Source organism: Gekko japonicus, unplaced genomic scaffold (assembly GCF_001447785.1).
Source record: "Gekko japonicus isolate JY-2015 unplaced genomic scaffold, Gekko_japonicus_V1.1 scaffold2167, whole genome shotgun sequence".
Taxonomy (NCBI): domain Eukaryota; kingdom Metazoa; phylum Chordata; class Lepidosauria; order Squamata; family Gekkonidae; genus Gekko; species Gekko japonicus.
Genome location: NW_015173202.1, coordinates 150,918 through 169,476, shown reverse-complemented (window position 1 = coordinate 169,476; position 18,559 = coordinate 150,918). Strand labels below are relative to the sequence as shown.

General features: G+C 43.2%; 1 protein-coding gene across 1 annotated transcript in view; it reads right to left on the bottom strand.

The window, feature by feature from the left end:
* The window catches only part of LOC107120023 (ryanodine receptor 2-like), a gene marked incomplete at both ends in the record, with an annotated part of 282,869 nt that overhangs the window by 146,717 nt on the left and 117,593 nt on the right, over positions 1 to 18,559 (bottom strand). Inside the window, 2 exons of the mRNA XM_015422666.1 lie at positions 3,142 to 3,298; positions 9,172 to 9,246. Of these exons, the coding sequence (XP_015278152.1) occupies positions 3,142 to 3,298; positions 9,172 to 9,246 (232 nt within the window). The remainder of the gene's footprint in view (positions 1 to 3,141; positions 3,299 to 9,171; positions 9,247 to 18,559) is intronic.

Sequence of the window (18,559 nt, the reverse complement as noted above, 5' to 3'; positions counted from 1 at the left end):
GGGGGTTGCAAGCATAGGGGGGATGCTTGCCTTGGTTCCACTGTCTGATGGGGGGGTCTGCCCAGGTGAACTTTCCCTGTGAGTTTGCTGTCTTATTTCTGAGCTGTTCCATAGACTCCTGTAACTGCAGCTGTCTTTTCTGGAAAGAGCATTGGAGAGACTTTTTGGGGGAGTCTGTAACTGGGACGCCAGAAATGTAATCCACCCCCAACTTGAAGAGATTGTAAAAGAGCAGGTGGCAGGGTGAGGTTCCCTGTGCATTTGGTGTGTGTAACTTGCAGGGGGTCCATTCTATATACTTTTGAACCTGTGTCTGACATGTCCCCCCAAAAAACACTTCCCTGACTTGACCTTAGTCCTGTTGGGTTCACAGTGCCACAGTGGCACTAGTTCTGCTGGGCACATTGCACTGGTTCTGCTGGGCTTGCAAAAATGCCTCCAACCTTCAGTTTCTACTGCAGAGATTCTCTGGGACTTCGATTCTGTTCTGCATGGCTTCTGTTGTCCTTGCTTTTTTGCTGTTTTTCCCTCCATAGGAGCACCTTCTTTGGGGGGCTGTAACTTGGACCCCATAAATCCAATCCTCATCAAACTTGGAGGGCAAGTAGAGGAGAGTCATCTGGAGATCTCTTGCATGTTTGGCATCTTTAATTTGCACAGGATCCATTCTATACAATCCTGACCCTCATGAACCTGTGCTTGTCATTTCCCCAGAAAATGCTTTCCTGGGGACACCTTCTTTGGGGGAGCCATAACTCGAACCCCATAAATTCAATCCTCACCAACCTTGGCATGTAGGTAGAGGTGGGTTAGCCGGATATCCCTTGTGAGTTTGGTGTCTCTATCATGCTGAGGGGTGTTCTACCATGTCACAAACCTCACAAATGAAACTGGTTTATTTGTGATGTTTCATGGTTCATGAAGCTGGCATACCATGAACCATACCACATTTTCCCAGTTCATGCCCATCACTACTCAACACCAGTTCTCTAGGTGAAATCCATCTGGTTGTCCTCATGAATTACCCCTGCATTGACCCATGTGGATCTATAAGAACCAGATCATCACTGAGACAGTACCCTAAGACCACAATTGTACCTTTAAAGATTGACTACCTCTTTCAATAGTCTTTCAGTAGTCATGTATGGCTGCGAGAGTTGGACTATAAGGAAGGCCGAGCGCTGAAGAATAGATTCTTTTGAACTATGGTGCTGGAGAAGACTCTTGAGAGTCCCTTGGACTGCAAGAAGATCAAATCAGTCAATCCTAAAAGAAATCAACCCTGACTGTTCCCTGGAAGGCCAGATAATGAAACTGAAGCTCAAATACTTTGGCCACCAAATGAGAAGGGAGCACTCACTGGAGAAGTCCCTGATGCTGGGAAAGACTGAAGGTCAAAGAAGACGGGGACGGCAAAGGATGAGATGGATAGACAGTGTCATAGATGCAATGAACATGAAATTGAGCAAACGTCAGAGGACGGCAGAAGACAGGAGGGCCTGGCGTGATCTGGTCCATGGGGTCACAAAGAGTCGGACTCGACTGTGCGACTGAACAACAAAAAAGCTGGAGGGGGGTGTTTGTGTGACTTGGCCCTTATTGTGTACCTCCCCTAGCTTGTACTCTGCCAAGAAAGAGAAACTTTTTAAAACTCAAGGTGAAGGTTTTGCTCAATAAAAAACTCCAAAGAAGCATTTCTCCACAGCTCACTATATTATCTAGTATTAATAACATAATTAGCATTTAATGAGTTCAACAGCCTGCTTCCTGCACACAATTTTGATAGAAGGGCATCTCCTTAAATGGACAGTACTGCCAACTGATTTTGTTCTTTCAACATGGTGTTAAAGAACTTCCAGTCAGAAAAGATTATTTTTTTGCCTTTGTTTTGAACAGGTGTCAGGGCTCAGGACTGCTAGGAGACTACAAGGCTGAAGTGAGATTTGAGCAGGAGTCTTTCCTGCTGCTATGCCATACTTGGATCTAGAAACTTTTAGCCAAAATCCTTGAGAGCTGGCTGCAGTTAATCAGTGACTAATGCATGTTTAGAGACTCATATCACAGATTTATAAGCCCTAGCATAGGATAGTTTAAAAAGTTGAGCCCAAAATTCTTACAAAGCCTTGCTGACAGGCTCTGATGTAGTAAACAAAGAAGAAAAAAGAAATTGCCTCTTGTAATCCATGAATGCAAGGATAGCCCATTTTGCCAATGTTTCTGCTCCCAAGCAGTCCTTTCCACTCCTGGGAATGTTTATTGTCAGAGTCATGGAGCCCACCTGGGATAATAGCCACACAAGTCAGGAGGTTGCACCCTTTCTACCTCTTTCACAAGTGTCCTTTGACCTTGTACATCCCAGACTATCTTCAGCTTGTGGAGTGTGTCCATCCTGCAGACAATCAGGAACTGCACTTCTTTAGGCTCTGTCAGGCCCCTCCATCAAGCGTGGTAGGAAGACAGAATCCCTGAATGAGGGGTGTCTTGTGGGCTAGACAAGTATCCTTGGCAGGCCAGATGCAGCCCATGCCCATAAGCTTAACACTCCTGAGTTACAGGCTTAAGGAGACTCCACATGTCATCATCTACACAGATTATGTTTGGGTTAGCCCCTCTAAATTGCAGGTTCATCTGCGTTGCCCTGTACAGTCCCACATGGGGTTCTGCGCAGTGGGATGAATGATAGTTACGGTAAGCGTAACACCGTTTTCTCTTCAGTTCCCAGGCATGTGATGCCCAATTCAGACTGGGATCACAGAACATGAGTAGAAGGAGCTTTAGCCTTTAAAACAGCTTGGGAGTGGAAGGCTGAAGCCCCTTGCCCTGCACACCACAGTACTGATCTGAATCAGGCACTGTGTGTTCGGAAACTGAGAGGAACTCACAACTGACTGAAAGACACAGTCTGTGTAGACTGTAACATATAAATCAGCTCTTAGCTAGGGATCTCCAGCACAAGCTATTGATGGTTTTGCCAGCAGCCTCTTCCTTGCCTAGGACTGCTAGGAGGTTGAAGCCTGTGGGCCTCAGTTGAATCTGAAGATCAAAGCACAGCAGAGTTGAGGAGGAGCTATTATTGACAGTATTTATTTTATCACTTGATCAAGCACTGTCATTCAAATTAATGCTATATTTATTTCTTACCTTGGAAGACCGAAAGCAAAAAGCTGTAGATTTCACATCAGCTTTCTCTTTGTCTGTTAGAAGAAGACTCCTGTCATCCATGAGGCTTAAATATTTCCCTGTAGTTATATGTCTTAGTCTGAATGGCTGCCCCCATCGAATGTGACTTCCACTCCACCTAATGAAAGTTCAAAGTTGAATTCTTAAGCAATGAAAATGCCAAATCTGAATGCCAAATAATATGAAATTAAATAAAATCTATTCTAACTGAATTAGGTCTAACAGCAAAGTATTACAATTCTTGAGAATGTCACTTAAGTTTTATTTCTACAATGAATGGCACATTGGTATCCCATTCCAGTGACTTCTTGAAAGGAATTTTTTTAAAATCTATACATGAGACAAAAACTATGCATTGATTTCAATGGTGGTAGCAGATTCAGAGATGCACATGATTTTCTGAACACTAATATGTTTGCTACGTTATTTCAGATTTCTTACCTAGATCAAAACAGCATTATGTGTCATCAGTGTTGCAAATGAGTCCCCTGCCTCAGCCTCCAGACTTCATGCTGACCTTTCCTTCCTGTGTTTACTGTCCTGTCACTAACCCTTTGATATGCAGAATGGAGATCTCAGGGAACAACTTCCTTCCTTCCATTCATTCTCTCCCCCACAACTACTCTCTCCTCCTTCCTGCATGCACCAAGAGGGAGGACATGCTGTTCTCATCTTGGCACCTTGACTCAGATGGCGTCTCACTATCTGAGTCCATCCTTATTTCATTAGACTAGAATACTATCCTACATCTCATCTTTTCTATCCACATTGTAGTTCTAAAATAAACTGACTAATATTAGTCTGTTAAACTGAAAACATTGCTCTGTGTACCTTTGGGGCACCCTAAGCTTTGTTGCCCTGGCTGGACGCGCTCTGCGCTAGACATTTTATGCACTCTGCTAAGTAGTTGGTGGTTACTGCACTAACTGTACCAGCTAACCCCAACAATCAGGACATACAGACAGCTCTGCATCAGAATGACTACACCACACTGCCCACCAGGGAATTTCTCATGTGCAAGAGGGACATAATGTCTGCAGAAATGGTTTCGTAGGTACTGCTTCATTTATGCGCAGTTGTATCCAAGATAATTAGTGGTTCCATACCCCTGTTCCAATGCAGCAGAGTTTATTCCTAAATATCTCATTTTATTTTCAATTGTTGATAAGTCAATATGTCCTACAATAAAGATCATTACCAGAGGTCGATTTGGGGGGGATCGCAGTTCCCCTGGGTGAGATGCAGGGGGCGGGGCACATGACGAAGCCCCGCCCCTTCTTCCGGCCGGCCCCTGCTTCCAGCCTCATTCTGTTGCAGGAGGAAGAAGCAGGAGGGTAAGTTCGTGTCCTCCCCCTCTGCCTGGCCGAGGCCACTCCACGTGGCCTCCGCAAGGACTCCCAGCCCCATCTAGGAGCTTCCCCGAGGTAGCTGTGTTAGTCTGTTGCTGCAAAATAGTCCAAGAGTTCAAATAGCACCTTTAAGACTAACCTTTAAGACTAAGACTAACTGAGTGGTGGGTGTGGCCTTATAACACACTTCCGGTGATGTCAGGGGGTGTGGCATATGCTAATGAGTTATGCTAATGAGTTCCCCTAGCTCTTTTTCTACGAAACGACCCCTGATCATTACTATGTGTACTATAAAGTTGGCTGGAAAATGAAGAGTAAAAATGCTTCCCTATTGGCTGGCATAATTATGGCATCACAAGCCTTTTCATGATTATAGTATCACAAGTGAGGCTTCAGATATCCCCTGTCTCTCCCTTTGTCACTTTGCAGACCACAATATTTGGTCTTAACATAGCTTGCCCTTAAGGATGAGAACGTTACGGACTTCAGCAGTTAGCAGATGGATATCCTGAACAAACTGTCTTTTCTTCCATATTCCTAAGTGTCCCAAAGAATGTGTAGAAGGCATGTGAACTGGTGGGCAGTGGGATCCAGAGGACGGGCCAGGATGGCAAGATCCCATAGGGTTCATGTACTGTGCTTGCACACATCATAAATGTGCCTGATAAGGTGTTTATAAATGTATTTTTAAAAAACAAAATGGAGAAAAACATGAATCAAGGCTGTAAGAAGAGACTGAAAAAGGAAAACCAGTAGCAAAAATGTATTCACATTCAGAGGCACTAAGCCTCTGAATCCCAGAGCCATGAGCCAACATTGGCGAAGGCCTCAGCCTCTATGTTCTGTTGTTGGCTGTCCAGAGGAACTGGTTGGCCACTGTGTGAGACAGGATGCTGGACTAGATGGACCACTGGTCTGACCCAGCAGGGCTCTTATGTTTTGCATGAGAACCATTTTAACATTTGTTGATTAATATCAGTTAACCTGCAACAAAAAAAGCCTAAGGGCAAAATGGAGGGAAGTGATACATAAATCTGACTTCTCCTTCTTACCCTTATTTGTTTCAAGATAGTTGCTACTGATGGACTGTTAAGGGAAGGTGCTGGTGTCTGTAAAATGAAAGCAAAAAAAGTATCCAGCTCAGCATCAGTAGCACACCCCCCGTAGTAGTTGTAGAAACAGATGTGATACTGTAATCATTTCAACTAATACTGGAATGTTTTTATTCTCTCCATTTCTAGCCAATTTTATAGCACATTTTCATGAAACATATAAAAGCTGTGGTAATCATTCTTGTTCTAGTTTAATAACTATGTATGTAGGTTTTCTCTCACTGCCAACCTTCTCTGCAAGTTAGTGGAATTGTCATACTTCTCAATAAGCTGAGCTTTCATGCGATGGGACAGCTCTAAAACAGAGAATGTAGCATGTAGGCAGTCACCATTCCTTGAAATGGTAACATTTCTTAACTAGCAGTAAAGCTCATTGTAGAAGCAATACAATGAGCTCTAGAAGGATATGATGGCCATCCCGTTTCTCCCCCCTCCCCAGACCCCAGGGCTGAGGGCCAGCAGAACGCCCCACCAGTGCCTTCCCAGCCGCCTGCCCACCCTGCTCGGCCCCCCGTGCCCACCTCTGCACCGAGAAGGACACAATGCCAATGTGCTTTCTCCCCCCTCCCCAGGGCCGAGGACCAGTGGAACGGGCCACCAGTGCCCACCCGGCTCTGTCGCCCACGCCTGCCTCCACCCCGAGAAGGATATGATGCCAATCTGCTTTCTCCTCCCTCCCCAGAGCTGAGGGTCAGCAGAATGCCCCGCCAATGCCTTCCTGGCTGGCCGCCCACCCAGCTTTGCTGCCTGCACCTGCCTCCACCCCAAGAAGGATATGATGCCAATCTGCTTTCTCTCCCCTCCCCGGACCCTGGGGCCGAGGGCCAGCGGAATGCCCTGCCAGTGCCTTTCTGGCCGGCCACCTAGCTCCGCCGCCTGCAGTCCACTCGCAGGCCACATGGCTACCTACACCCGGCCGCAGCTAACTACAACCACCGTGGTGCTGCCATGAGTTGGCTTGGCCTCATCACCATTCGCCCCCCGGAGCATCCGACCCGTCCGTCACCTCCCAGCATACTGAGGCTGAGGCGCTGGGTGGCGCTTGTGTGGGCAGGACTCAGACAACACAGCCATTTGAAAAAAAGGACACCTACTAAGTGACAGTTCAGGGAGCCAACTGATTTGGCAGCGCATGGAACATTGCCACTTGAAAACAGAATTATATATAAGGAGATTTTTTAAATTAAGTTTTCCCCTAAATGACAGATCTTACAGGTCCAAGTGTACTTGTAGTGCATTACTTAGGAAACTTTAATGTGGACCTGTTGCAGGAGGCATCTTGACCAAAGCCAGTTTCAGTGTAATTGGGACTGTCAGCACAGCATATGCCCCAGATTGGCTTTGTGAAGTGTATAAAAGAACCTCCCAAACCAGAAATACAGCAGAGTGAGAAAGGGAACCAATGTAACAGGATCTCCTCCACAGTACCTATGGAAGAGTAACTGTAGTCACAAACACATAGGACTGTAGGAAGACGAATAGAGTTGTGAGAACACAAAGAAACCCCTGGTAAGTTCACTTCAAGGCCTGCTAACACATGAGCTGATCATGACAGGACCATCTTGTGAAGGAACACAGTGGAAGACAGACTGTTGGACATCTGACCATTGAGAGCAAGGGGACAGCTGTACAAGGTGGGGGTTTGGGTACCCAGTGAGGAGGTTTCTCCCCTACATTGGGGCTGTGCCATCTTAGACCAACAGAGATGCCAAATTTGGGGCTGTGCCATCTTAGACCAACAGAGCTGCCAGAAGGTGAATGATGGCTCCTATTATGGAATTTACTATTCTCTAACCACATCAGATTCATCCTACCACAGGTCCTCAGATCAGTCTTGTTCCTTTGACCAGTTCTGAACCAGGCTTACTTCTTCTGTTCCGCTCCTCTCTTTATCAAACAATAATGGCCTATTCTTCAACTAACACTTGGCAACTTCACCTCTCAACTCCTGAAGACTAGGAAACATAGTTTAAACTCAGAATGTATAAATTGTGGCCTACCGAACCCAATCCCCATCCACAATTCTGCAAAAATTAGGAAGGTGGTAAAACCAGGATGTTTACTGATCCTGTGGCTGTCTGACATACATAGCCAGCAGGATGTATTCTCAGTGGTAGGTCACAAGTTACAATATTGACTTTCTATAGCTAGACTTTTCATAGGAAAGCAGCTGGGTGACTTGGTAAACAACAGCAATGAATTCAGAGAAAGTTCTTAGAAAACAATTCCCCAAATTGTATTGGTTCATATCTTTCTAGGTCATGAGAAACCTTTTCCCTATTTAGTAGTAAAGATTCAATGACAATATTCATACTCCATTCATACCCTAAATTTATATTCCACCTCTGTATTATGATTTTTTTTAAATTCACAGAGCTATGTTTTTTTCCAAAACCTATTTCATATGAACATCTCTCTCCATTCCTTAAGAATGTAAGAGACAAACAGCCAATTCCTTTGATGATCTTGAAAGCCTGCACAATGTTTTGTGCTAATCTAGTTGGCCAAATAAACTATAACACACATTTAGTTCAAGTTAGCTAAATGTATTTCCAGAGAGCCACCAACAGGGGGCTGCAGAACTCTGAATTCTGTTTAAATCAAGGAGACAGAATAAATACCCTTTCCAATACATAGTTCATCAATCTGTCCTTCAACATACACTGCTCCTGCTGATTGATACTTGCATAGTTTTTTATTAACTGTTGTCTATGTTTGTTTAGGGATGAGAAAGAAATGTGCTATCGGCCTTCAAAAGATTATACAACAGAGCTCCAATGTTGCTTTCCTAATAAATACGGTAATCATAGTTGAACGGCTGAATGCTACTCATGGGTATTTAAATTCCCTTTCAAACAAGCTGACCCAATAACACTGTTGAAGTGAAATGCAGGTGTTCAAATAAGCATTCTTCAGACATGTACCATCAAATGCATAAAGCTGTAGTCTAAGACGGTGCCTGTCAAATTAAGGATATATGAAAAACTGAACAGAAGACTGTCATCCCTTGAACCTCAAGGTAATAACTCCTATGCAATCATGAAAATGAAGATCGTGCACTTCTAAATGAGACAGACTAGGGAATCATAAAGGAACCTATTTGTGATTCACCACTTCCCTTCTAGGATTCTCAAGTTCGGCTTTAATTCCAACAAACTAAAGGGGGAACAGTATTTATCCAGTGTCCTGTCAGTTTATTTTATCATCACATCACTAGAAGAAATGGACATAAACAGCAGAATCATTACAGTGCAACCTTCATTGAAGCTGCTGCTAAGTACTGATCAGACATTGACCATTCACTTCCATGGGACTGATTTAGGTGAAGTATTTTGAAGACTCTAAACCAAAACTTATTGGAGGACATGATTGTATATTGTGTTCACAGTTAAACAGGGCCATTTCCAAACTGTGATCACAACCTTTCAGCATAGCTACAAAAAAAATTGTCAAGAGAAAGCAGAGGGGGTGGGCAGATGAGAGACAGAATGCGACAATGGAAGTGAATTATGCCTTGACTTTTTACTTACGCAACCCTGAGTGTCTCCAGTCTCCAAAGAGAACGTGCATGAATCGACACAGGACCACCTTCATAATGGACAGTTCTGAAACACAAGATGACTTGTGAGTTTCTGAGACTTTTAGGTTGAAGACGAATTATAGCTTTTTTAGAACACTAAAGTCAGTCTGAAAGAGGGCTTCAGTGTTCCTAATCCTGCACCCACTTTTAAGTCTGAACAAACACCTTTACAGTTCTTTCAAAAACCTGCAAAAGCCGTTTGACCAAAAGTAACAGTGGGACAAAAGGAATATTATGCATCTCCACAGTATGGGAAGCATACCACTCTCTCAAACCACTGCCTTCTTAAAAAGTATTGTCCAACTTACTTTAATAGAGCATCTTTTTTCATATGTCCTCCTACTGAAGGATCTCAATTCCAGGATATGCAATATAATTTGATCAACTAACAAGTTCAATGTTCCTTCTAAGCTGTGGAGTCTTGTGAGCAAAAATTCTACTTTGTGAGCTCCTGGCATTAAAGTTGTGAGCAAGTGATTTGGTTACTGCATAACTTAGTTTGCTCTGGAGCCATCCCTTCTGAGCTAAGCCAAAAATGTGTGAGCCGGAGGCTAAAAGTCTGTGAGCCAGCTCACACTAACTCAGCTTAGAGGGAACACTGGTTGGGATGTGTGATTCGCATGATCAAACTAACACTGTCTTTTATACATCTGAGTGAGCCACCTGTTTATTCACAAAAAATTAATTATTTCCTTTCCATATAAAATGTTTGCATTTATAGTGAAACAGTGCATAGGAAAGAAAGACGTCTGACAGCTGTGCAACCCCATATTAGACAACCTTGAATTCATAATCACTGATACTTTGTTTCCAAGAAAACAGACACTTTTTATTATTGCCCCTAAAAGGTCCTATGAGTCAGGGAAATGGGGAAGACAGAGTACAAAACAGAGACAGTTAATTAAGAATGAAAAATTAACCAAGAGCTAAGAAATTCTGTCAAGGCATACACAGGGTGCAAGGGAAACAAAAATTCATGAGTGAGGTATGCCCTTGAACTGTCAAGAAGCACTCTACCATGGATCCCATCAAGCCTGCTGATCTCTCGTGGATACATTCCAGTAGGGTTGTGCTATATTAGCAGAGTTTGGCCATTACGGGGCAGCAGCCATTGTCATCTGAACAACATGTTGCCATGGTTTTGCAGAAGGACCTCCAAACAAAAGCTGCAATTACAGTTCATTAGCACCACTCTGCCCTAACAAGAAAATAATTCATAGCTCTTAAGAGGTCTACACAGATCAGAGTTTTTAAAAAGCTGCTGTATAATGAATTCATTTTTCAATGACCTCCAAAGACAACAAGAGCCAGTTCTTCATTGTACTTTTAATCCATTTAATTTGTCTTAATGCAAGCAACCGCTGGGGTCTAGAGTTTGCAAATTTTCTCACTAATATTCCATAAAATCCACATATTAGCTACAACCCTAAATACAAGCCATCATTTCCCTTGGCCTTAAGCTTCTTGTGACTGTGAATATTCCTTGCCATTGCACTACACACATTAAATGACACTATCAGGACATGCATAGGGGAGTGAAATAAAATTAATCAAGTTTCTGCTTGTTTATTTCTACTTTACATTTAAAAAACTTTATGTAATGTAAACTCAAACATTACAATTAGGGATGGGCATGAACCAGCTCACAAGCGAAAATTCAGCACAAATTCAGGCTGTTTCAGAGCCCCTGAACCAATGTTCGGGGAAGGCACATTCCCCGAACATTTACCATACTTTTGTCTGGTTCGGCTGTTCAGGACCATTCAAACCTAACAGCTGAGTAGCACGGGGTCCGTAGCTGAGTGGTTAGGTTGAAATGGCTGTGAGTCATTTCACCAATCGTTTTCATTTTTCCTCGCTTTGAAGTAAGGAGAAGTGAAACAGAGTGGTAAAGCTGGCTACAACAAGGGCCAGGGCTTTTTCAGTGGCAGCTTCACACTGGTGGAATGAGTTCCCGGAAGACATCAGGGCCCTGCAGGACCTCTTACAGCTCTTCCACCAGGCTTTTGATTAGGAGCCGCACCTAAGCAACTATAGCCTTGGCCCAACATCAACATTAACATCATTGTTAACAGCCAAGTAACCCAGACTACGATGTCATCCAGCTGTTACTGGAGAATGCTGCTATGCCCGCCATCTGATACAAACTAGCACTTTATATCTGTATATTTTATATTTATATTTATAACTGTATTATCTTGATTTTATTAATTTTATTTTATTTTTTTTACATTTCTATGTTAGCCACCCTGAGTTTGCCTTGGTGGGGAGGGCAGGATATAAATTAAACAAACAAATAAATAAATAAAAATGTCTGCCAGCCATTTAATCATTCCTAGGCAATCCCCCCCTTTCTCCTGGCAACGACAAGCCGAAGCTAGGAGAAAGGGGAAACCGAACTCATCAAACCAATGCTCAGTTCGGGTGGGGGCCTTTTGGCATAGTTCTGTTTGGGATTCAGTTCGAGAGCCACCCAAAACCAAATGGTTTTTTTTTTTAGATTTGTGCCCATCCCTAGTGACAATCACCCACCATTAACAAAACCTACACAAAGGAACCAGAACACTGAATCTATCCTAATCAATTACACAAAGAAATTCAGTACCACAGGTTAAAAGTAGATAGCTGTACATGTAACTCATTTCTAGAGAATGATTAGTGAACTTATATTCCTTTAACAATAGCACAGAACAATGTCCTGAGAGACATATTGTGATCAGACAACTGCACAAACTGCAATACAGATAATGGAACAACAGCTCCTGATTTTCCAGTACAGAAAGTACTGGTTAATAGAATCTTGCTTGCAACCTATCTCCAGTCTTGTTGATCCCTAGATGTCCTGATATTGGTCATGGGACAGATGTAAAAGTTGCAATCTATACCTTCTGGGAATCATTAGCTATTTGCACTTCTCCCAGATAGCAGCACATTTATGCCTCATAAAACCTCTATACAGTCACTGGTCTAGGATCTCGAATAAACAAGGACTTTCTATTGTCACTTCTTGAGAGGATGCCTCTGAGGCCTACTCTTGGTCACTACATTAACCACTCTTGCTTGTGAGGCCAGGTCATTCCCTGATATAATTAGAACATCCAATTCTCCTCACTCTCCCATTATCCATTTGCCCTGGAATTCTTTGTATTGAATTGGGAGTTATGCCAAGTTCACTTCAAACTCTGGGCTACTGATTTCCTTCATTCTGCATGTTCTTCCTGGTAAGTATTGTTCTTTATTTACAAATTTAGGCTTTATTAAAGTAATTTCTGCCCCTGGATCTATCCAAGATATTAGTTTCTTGTTGTTTATGTCTACAGACTCCATATATTCCCTATTTAAATCTTCCTGCAGTTCCCATACTTGTTAAACTCTAGTTGGTCTCTCTGTTTAAGCTACTTCTGGTACAGGATCTGGTGGGAGTTCTGTAACTGCTTCTGTCCTTTTAACTAAATTAACAGTCTTGGCTGAGGTTTGCCATCTTCCTTTGTCTAATTTTGGACAATGGGCTTTCATGTGTCTGAGTGAGGGAACAAGGCAAGGTCATCCTTATTTGGAGGCAGTGTTGTGATACAAAAATAAACCCCATAACTAGTTTGTCCCACCAAAGATACAAACTGAAATAAGAAAATATTTTATAAGTTTGAGAGAAATTACTGCAAAATTCCTGCCAGAAATGGCACCACCATGCAGACCCAGAGAGGCACATGGGGACAGTCAGGGAGAAGAAAGAACAGCTGAGAAAAATCCTAGTCAGGAGGTAGAAATTATGAGAATGAAAACTGAACTGGAGAAAATAGAAGCCGAATAGGCCAGAATTGAAGATGAAAAAGAACAACATACAGTTAGCTAAAATTGAGTCAGAAAATGAGACAAAATTCAATCAGAACAAGAAAAAAACTAAGATGGAGCAGCAGGAGAAAGAGAAGGAAACAGAGAGAGCATGAAAAAGAAATGTATACTATAAAGATAAAGGAAATACAGTTAAGGGCAGAATTGCAGCTTCCTCGGAGAAGCAGAGGAAGTACCACAGTGATACAAAAGAAATTTTCTTGTTATTATAAAGGGGAGGATGTGAAGGCATTTTTCATTAGTTCTGAATGAACTGGTCAAGACTTTGGGGTCCCAGATAAGGACAGAACGATTTAGTTGCGCCCTCAGAATTGTGGAGGACTGAGTAAAGTTGACTCACAGATGAGGGATGAGGAAACCTCTAACTATTTTTTAAGAGAGAGAATAAATCAATAGCTCATGAGGCATGTTGTCAAGCAGTTCACCCCATCTTCTGGTTGATTTTTCTTTCTCTTTGCAAATTCCTGTCCTGGAGCCCCGCCCCCAAACAGTCCCATCCACACCAATGTACCCAGCACAATGACGCCACCTGGACCTGACATCATCACACAGGGCATGTTTATTTTTTTTATTTTTGACATTTTAACCCCACCCTCCCAGCGAGCGGTAACTTTATGGTTACCATATTTTTTCTCAAAAGCTACAGCGTCCCCCCACAACATCCCCTGCGTGATGATGTCACATCCAGGTGATGTCATCGCTTAGCTCGTGCACCCCCCCCCCATCGGCAGTCTTATCTGGGCTTTATTGATTGGCTGCATACTGTAGCCACTAGGAATACAAACAGGTGTGAAGTATTCCAATCCTGAGGATATCAAGTGGGACTTCACCTTCCTGTCCCTTCCCAATGCCTGCCCTCCTATGCCAAATTTTCCTTTGCAGTCTGCATACCCCTGCTTTCCTGGTGCTCTGCAAATCTTATCCACCATCCTCCTTGTGCCACCAAATGTCCCTGCTTCTGTTCTTCAAGCTCAGTGGCTACAGTACTGTGTGTGTTTATGTGTGGAAGTTTTCCTATCAATTATCTTGTAGACTTTAATAAACATGGGTACCTTCCATATTAACTACCTGAAATTTGGCAATGTGGATGTCCTTGGCAAATACTATGATCCTCTAAGTTTTGGGCAGTTTGGGTGGAAAATGATGAAGGTACAGACCTGAGAAAATAGGGGGTGTCTCCCTTTAGGTATTCCATGCACTCTACAAACAATGTAATGTAATCAAATGAACCCAATTAAGTAAGTTTCATGGCAAACTTGAGCATCTTTTCAAAGCAGGGAAAACCAAGAGAGAGAAAAAATCTCTAGTTCTTATAAGAAATGTTTCTCTTTCTTTTGGCAACTCTGTTCCAACTCCAAGCACAATGACACATAATCATTATTCTCCCTCCAGGTTTCATTAAAAAAACATGACAGAGCAGTTGTTAGATAATATTCTCTCTCTCTCTCTCTCTCTCTCTCTCTCTCTCTCTCTCTCTCTCTCTCTGTGGGGCAGGCCCCAGGTACAATGGGCAACAAGAAAATGGCAAGATTTAAAATGTTTCTTCCATTCTCAATGCTTCTGTAACACTTTGATAAATTAAAGTGTTAAACAGACCAATTCTCCAAGCTCTGAGTTAAGGTAAGCAACTAATTTCAATGAGATCCCTTCCACTGGAGTGCTTGGAGAATCAGGGAGATCAATTTCTAAAAGAAGGCTTTGTAAAATCTGTCTTCTTAAACTATGTGGTCACTGGCATTCTTTTATTTCAATTTTTATGGCCTATAATTATTTATTTACTTAGAAAATGTCTATGCTGCTTCTCCAGAGAAAATAGTTTCTAGAGAAGAACCAATGGGAGGACTCCAAATGCTCTACCGTGTGTCCTTACTATACAAAGAGGGAAAGCCACTCTGTGCATGCTCAGAGGAAAATTCCTCCTAAAACAGGTTTTTTAAAAAAAAAAACCTCCTATTCTAAGCCCTGCTTTGGTCATGGCAGAAATTAATAAAGTAATTCTAGAGACGAATTTGAGAGAGCAAGTCATGTTAATTTCTGGTAACAAAACAAAAAAGAAGCTGCCTTCAATGCTAAAATATATTTTTGCACATGTTTTGTGGTTAGAGCTTATTGCAACAGAAGTATGATATGAGTCCTGATGACACCCAGCTCTGCATCTTTCTATCCAAATTTTTTGGAGATGTGGTGGAGGTCCTGAACCACTGTCTGACTGCTGCAGTTAACTGGTTATGAGAGAACAAACTGAAACTGAATCCTGATAAGACAGAAGTAATACTAGCTGGGAGGGCTGAGGCTTGAAGGGTATTTTACTTCCCTGCTTTGAAGGAGTTGCTGACTTGCTTAAGAGCCTAGAGGTTAAACTGGAGCCAGCACTACTGCTGGCGAACAAGTTAATGCAGCTGCTAGAAATGCTTTCTTCCAGCTTTCCCAGCTTACTTTGACGCAGCCAATCTAGCTACTTGGATCCATGCTATGGTAACATCAAGATTAGTTTACCGTAATGCACTCTGCATGGGCCTGCCCTTGAAGGCCATCCAGACACTCCAACAACCGCCTGTACACATGCTTCCTCTGTTGTAGCCCCCATCTTGTGGAATGGCCTGCCTGAAGAGGTCAGAGGACTCCCATGCTCCTGTCATTCCATAAAATGTGTAAAATGGGAGTTGTTCAAGAGAGCTTTTCTATAAAGTTAACAGGGTTCTATTACAATAGAAGAGCTGCAGTGGCTCAAGTGGTTAAGACACTGAACTGCAGGCTGTGGAAGGTCGGTAGTTCAGCAGTTCGAGACCCGAGTGTGCCGCATGACGAGTGAGCTCCCATCTCCAGTTCCAGCTCCTGCCAACCTAGCAGTTCAAAAGCAAGAAATTGCAAGTAGATAAATAGGTACCACTTCAGTGGGAAGGTAACAGCGTTCCGTGCATCTTGGTGTTTAGTCATGCCGTCCACATGACAGAGATGAGCACCGCAACCCTAGAGTCGGATTCGACTGGCTTTCAAGCAAGGGAACCTTTACCTTTATTATAATAGAAAGGGGCTGTGGACTATACCATTGTATTTAGGACATATAATCAGTTTGTTGCACATATTACTTGCTTTTCATTTCATAATTATATCCACATCCTGTATCATGCCCAATATCTTATGCTCATTTGTAGTTCAGTAATCCTGGTCCTGATACACTGTTCATTAAGGGGTCTCCTCATATTGACTGTTTTGATCTACACTGTGTTTATATGATGTCTCTTTGTATGAACTGTTAACCAGGTTATATTACACAATTCTCTTTGAGTCTCACTGAGAAAGGCAGTCTACAAATACAGTAAATAAATATATTAATATAGGGGGGTGGTTATGAATAATCATGTTAAAAGGCTATGAAATACAAGAGGTATGCAAGAGGTATGCAAGAGGTGACATTTCTACCCAAAATCTAAAAATACAAGGTACGTCTAGCAAACATTCACAACAGCCATAACTGTGCCTGTTTAAGCCCCACTTAAAGGGTTGCCAGATCCCCTCATTGCTCTGGCGGGGGAATTTGGGGGGCATTCTGAGGGTAGGTGAGGATATCACACAACATCCCTGACATGATGACGTCACCCAGAAGTGACATCATCGCATCAGGGACATCACGCAGGGGTTGCTGTGGTATTTGGGTGAAACTTTATGGTTTTTTCACCCTCAAACCATAGAGTTTGCCTAAATACCAGAGTATCCCCTGCACAGTAATGTCACTTCTGGGTGATGTCATCATGTCAGGGACATTGCACAGTGATGTTCCTCTCTAGAGGAAGGGCTCCCCTCCCTGCCGGCCAGCTGGTCCACGGTGGGGAGAAGCCTCTGAAATTGAGGGATCCCCTGCCTGGACCTGGGGGCTAGCAAACCTACCCACTTAGTAAAATTAATAGTTAAAATTCTTATTTATTCAGCAATTACCTGTGTACCAATAAATCTATGAGTCTCTGTGACACCACAAAACTCCTTGTTTATAAGGAAGGAGAGCAACTGAAACACCCATTAAAATGCATTGTCCTTGTTACGTTTTGGGGCTGGAACATTCCAGGACTGTCTACCAAAGACTGGCTGAACTTGGAGCTCTAGAACAATAGCCCACAAGGACTCTGGAGGTGACCAATAAGGAATTATTGTAAATAGCCTATCATTGGGTTGGGTGTGGTGTTTGCATGCTATTTAAACAGGGCTGTTGCCTTGGAGTTTTGCCTTGTATCTGCTGAATCACTAATAAAGCTGAGCTGATTACTAAGCTTGGGGTCAGACCATCCATGGAACCCAGTATTTAACAGTCATGATCTCTTGCTATAAAGTAACAAATAATTTATTTAATACTAGGAATAATGACCCTTATGGAAATAAATACAATGAGCTCTAGAAAGAGGATCTGGGTGGGTGCCCTGGCTTTGGGCACTCATTGTCAATTTGCTGTGGAGACCTCAGCAAGGTATAATGACAAATAGCTTACCATTTTCTCCAGGGGAACTGATCACTGCTATCTGAAAGCAGTTGCAATTCTGAGTAATCCCCAGGCCTCCCCTGGAGATTGGCAACAATGCTTCCCCAGGAGGAAATGGCTGGTTTGGATGATAGAGTCTATGGCATTGTACCTGTCTCGGAGGTAGCAACCCTATCTCCTTCCCAGCCAACCATCAACATACCGTTATCTACCCCTCTGACTTCAGCTTTCCATCTCTCCCCACACCTGGAGCCTCTACCTAGGAAAAGTACAGTCTTTCTCCTCCTCAGTGGGGACCCAAGCAGGAGGGGAAGTGACCTTAGCAGGTATAATGACTCAGTCCACCCTGCAAATCAGCAGTTTTCTCCAGGGGAACTGATCTCTGCTGTCTGGAGCGTAGTTTTAATTTTGAGTGATCTTCAGCCCTCCCCTGGAGAATGGCAGGGGAGGAGGAAATTTCCCCAGGAGGAAATGGCTGGTTTGGAGGGTGGATTCTATGGCATTGTACCTGTCTGAGATTCCACTCCTCCTCTAACCCCACCCTCTCCAGGCTCCACCCCTCAAATCTCCAGGAATTTCCCAACTCAGAGGTGGCAACCCTATTTCCTTCTCAGCGAACCATCAACGTACCATTATCTGCCCCTCTGACTGTTTTCCCAGGAGAAAATGGCTGGTTTGGAGGGTGGAGTCTATGGCATTGTACCTGCCTGAGGTCCTACCCCTCCTTAAACCCTATGTATAGAAAAAGGCTTTTCTAAAATTCTCCCCGCTTGGGCCAGATGGCACTAGCTGGTAACACTACCGCCAGGCCCGCATATCCCTATTCAAGACACTTTAACACCACTGCCAAGAGAGAGCGACTTGCCGGCGCCTTCCCAAGCATGGGACGAGCTATGCCCAGTACATTAGCACATCAAAAGCATTCCCTGACATGACACATGGTCAATAGAAGAGGCTGGAGTGGGATGTACAACTCCTAGCCAATCAAAACATACCTTGCCTGACAACACATGGT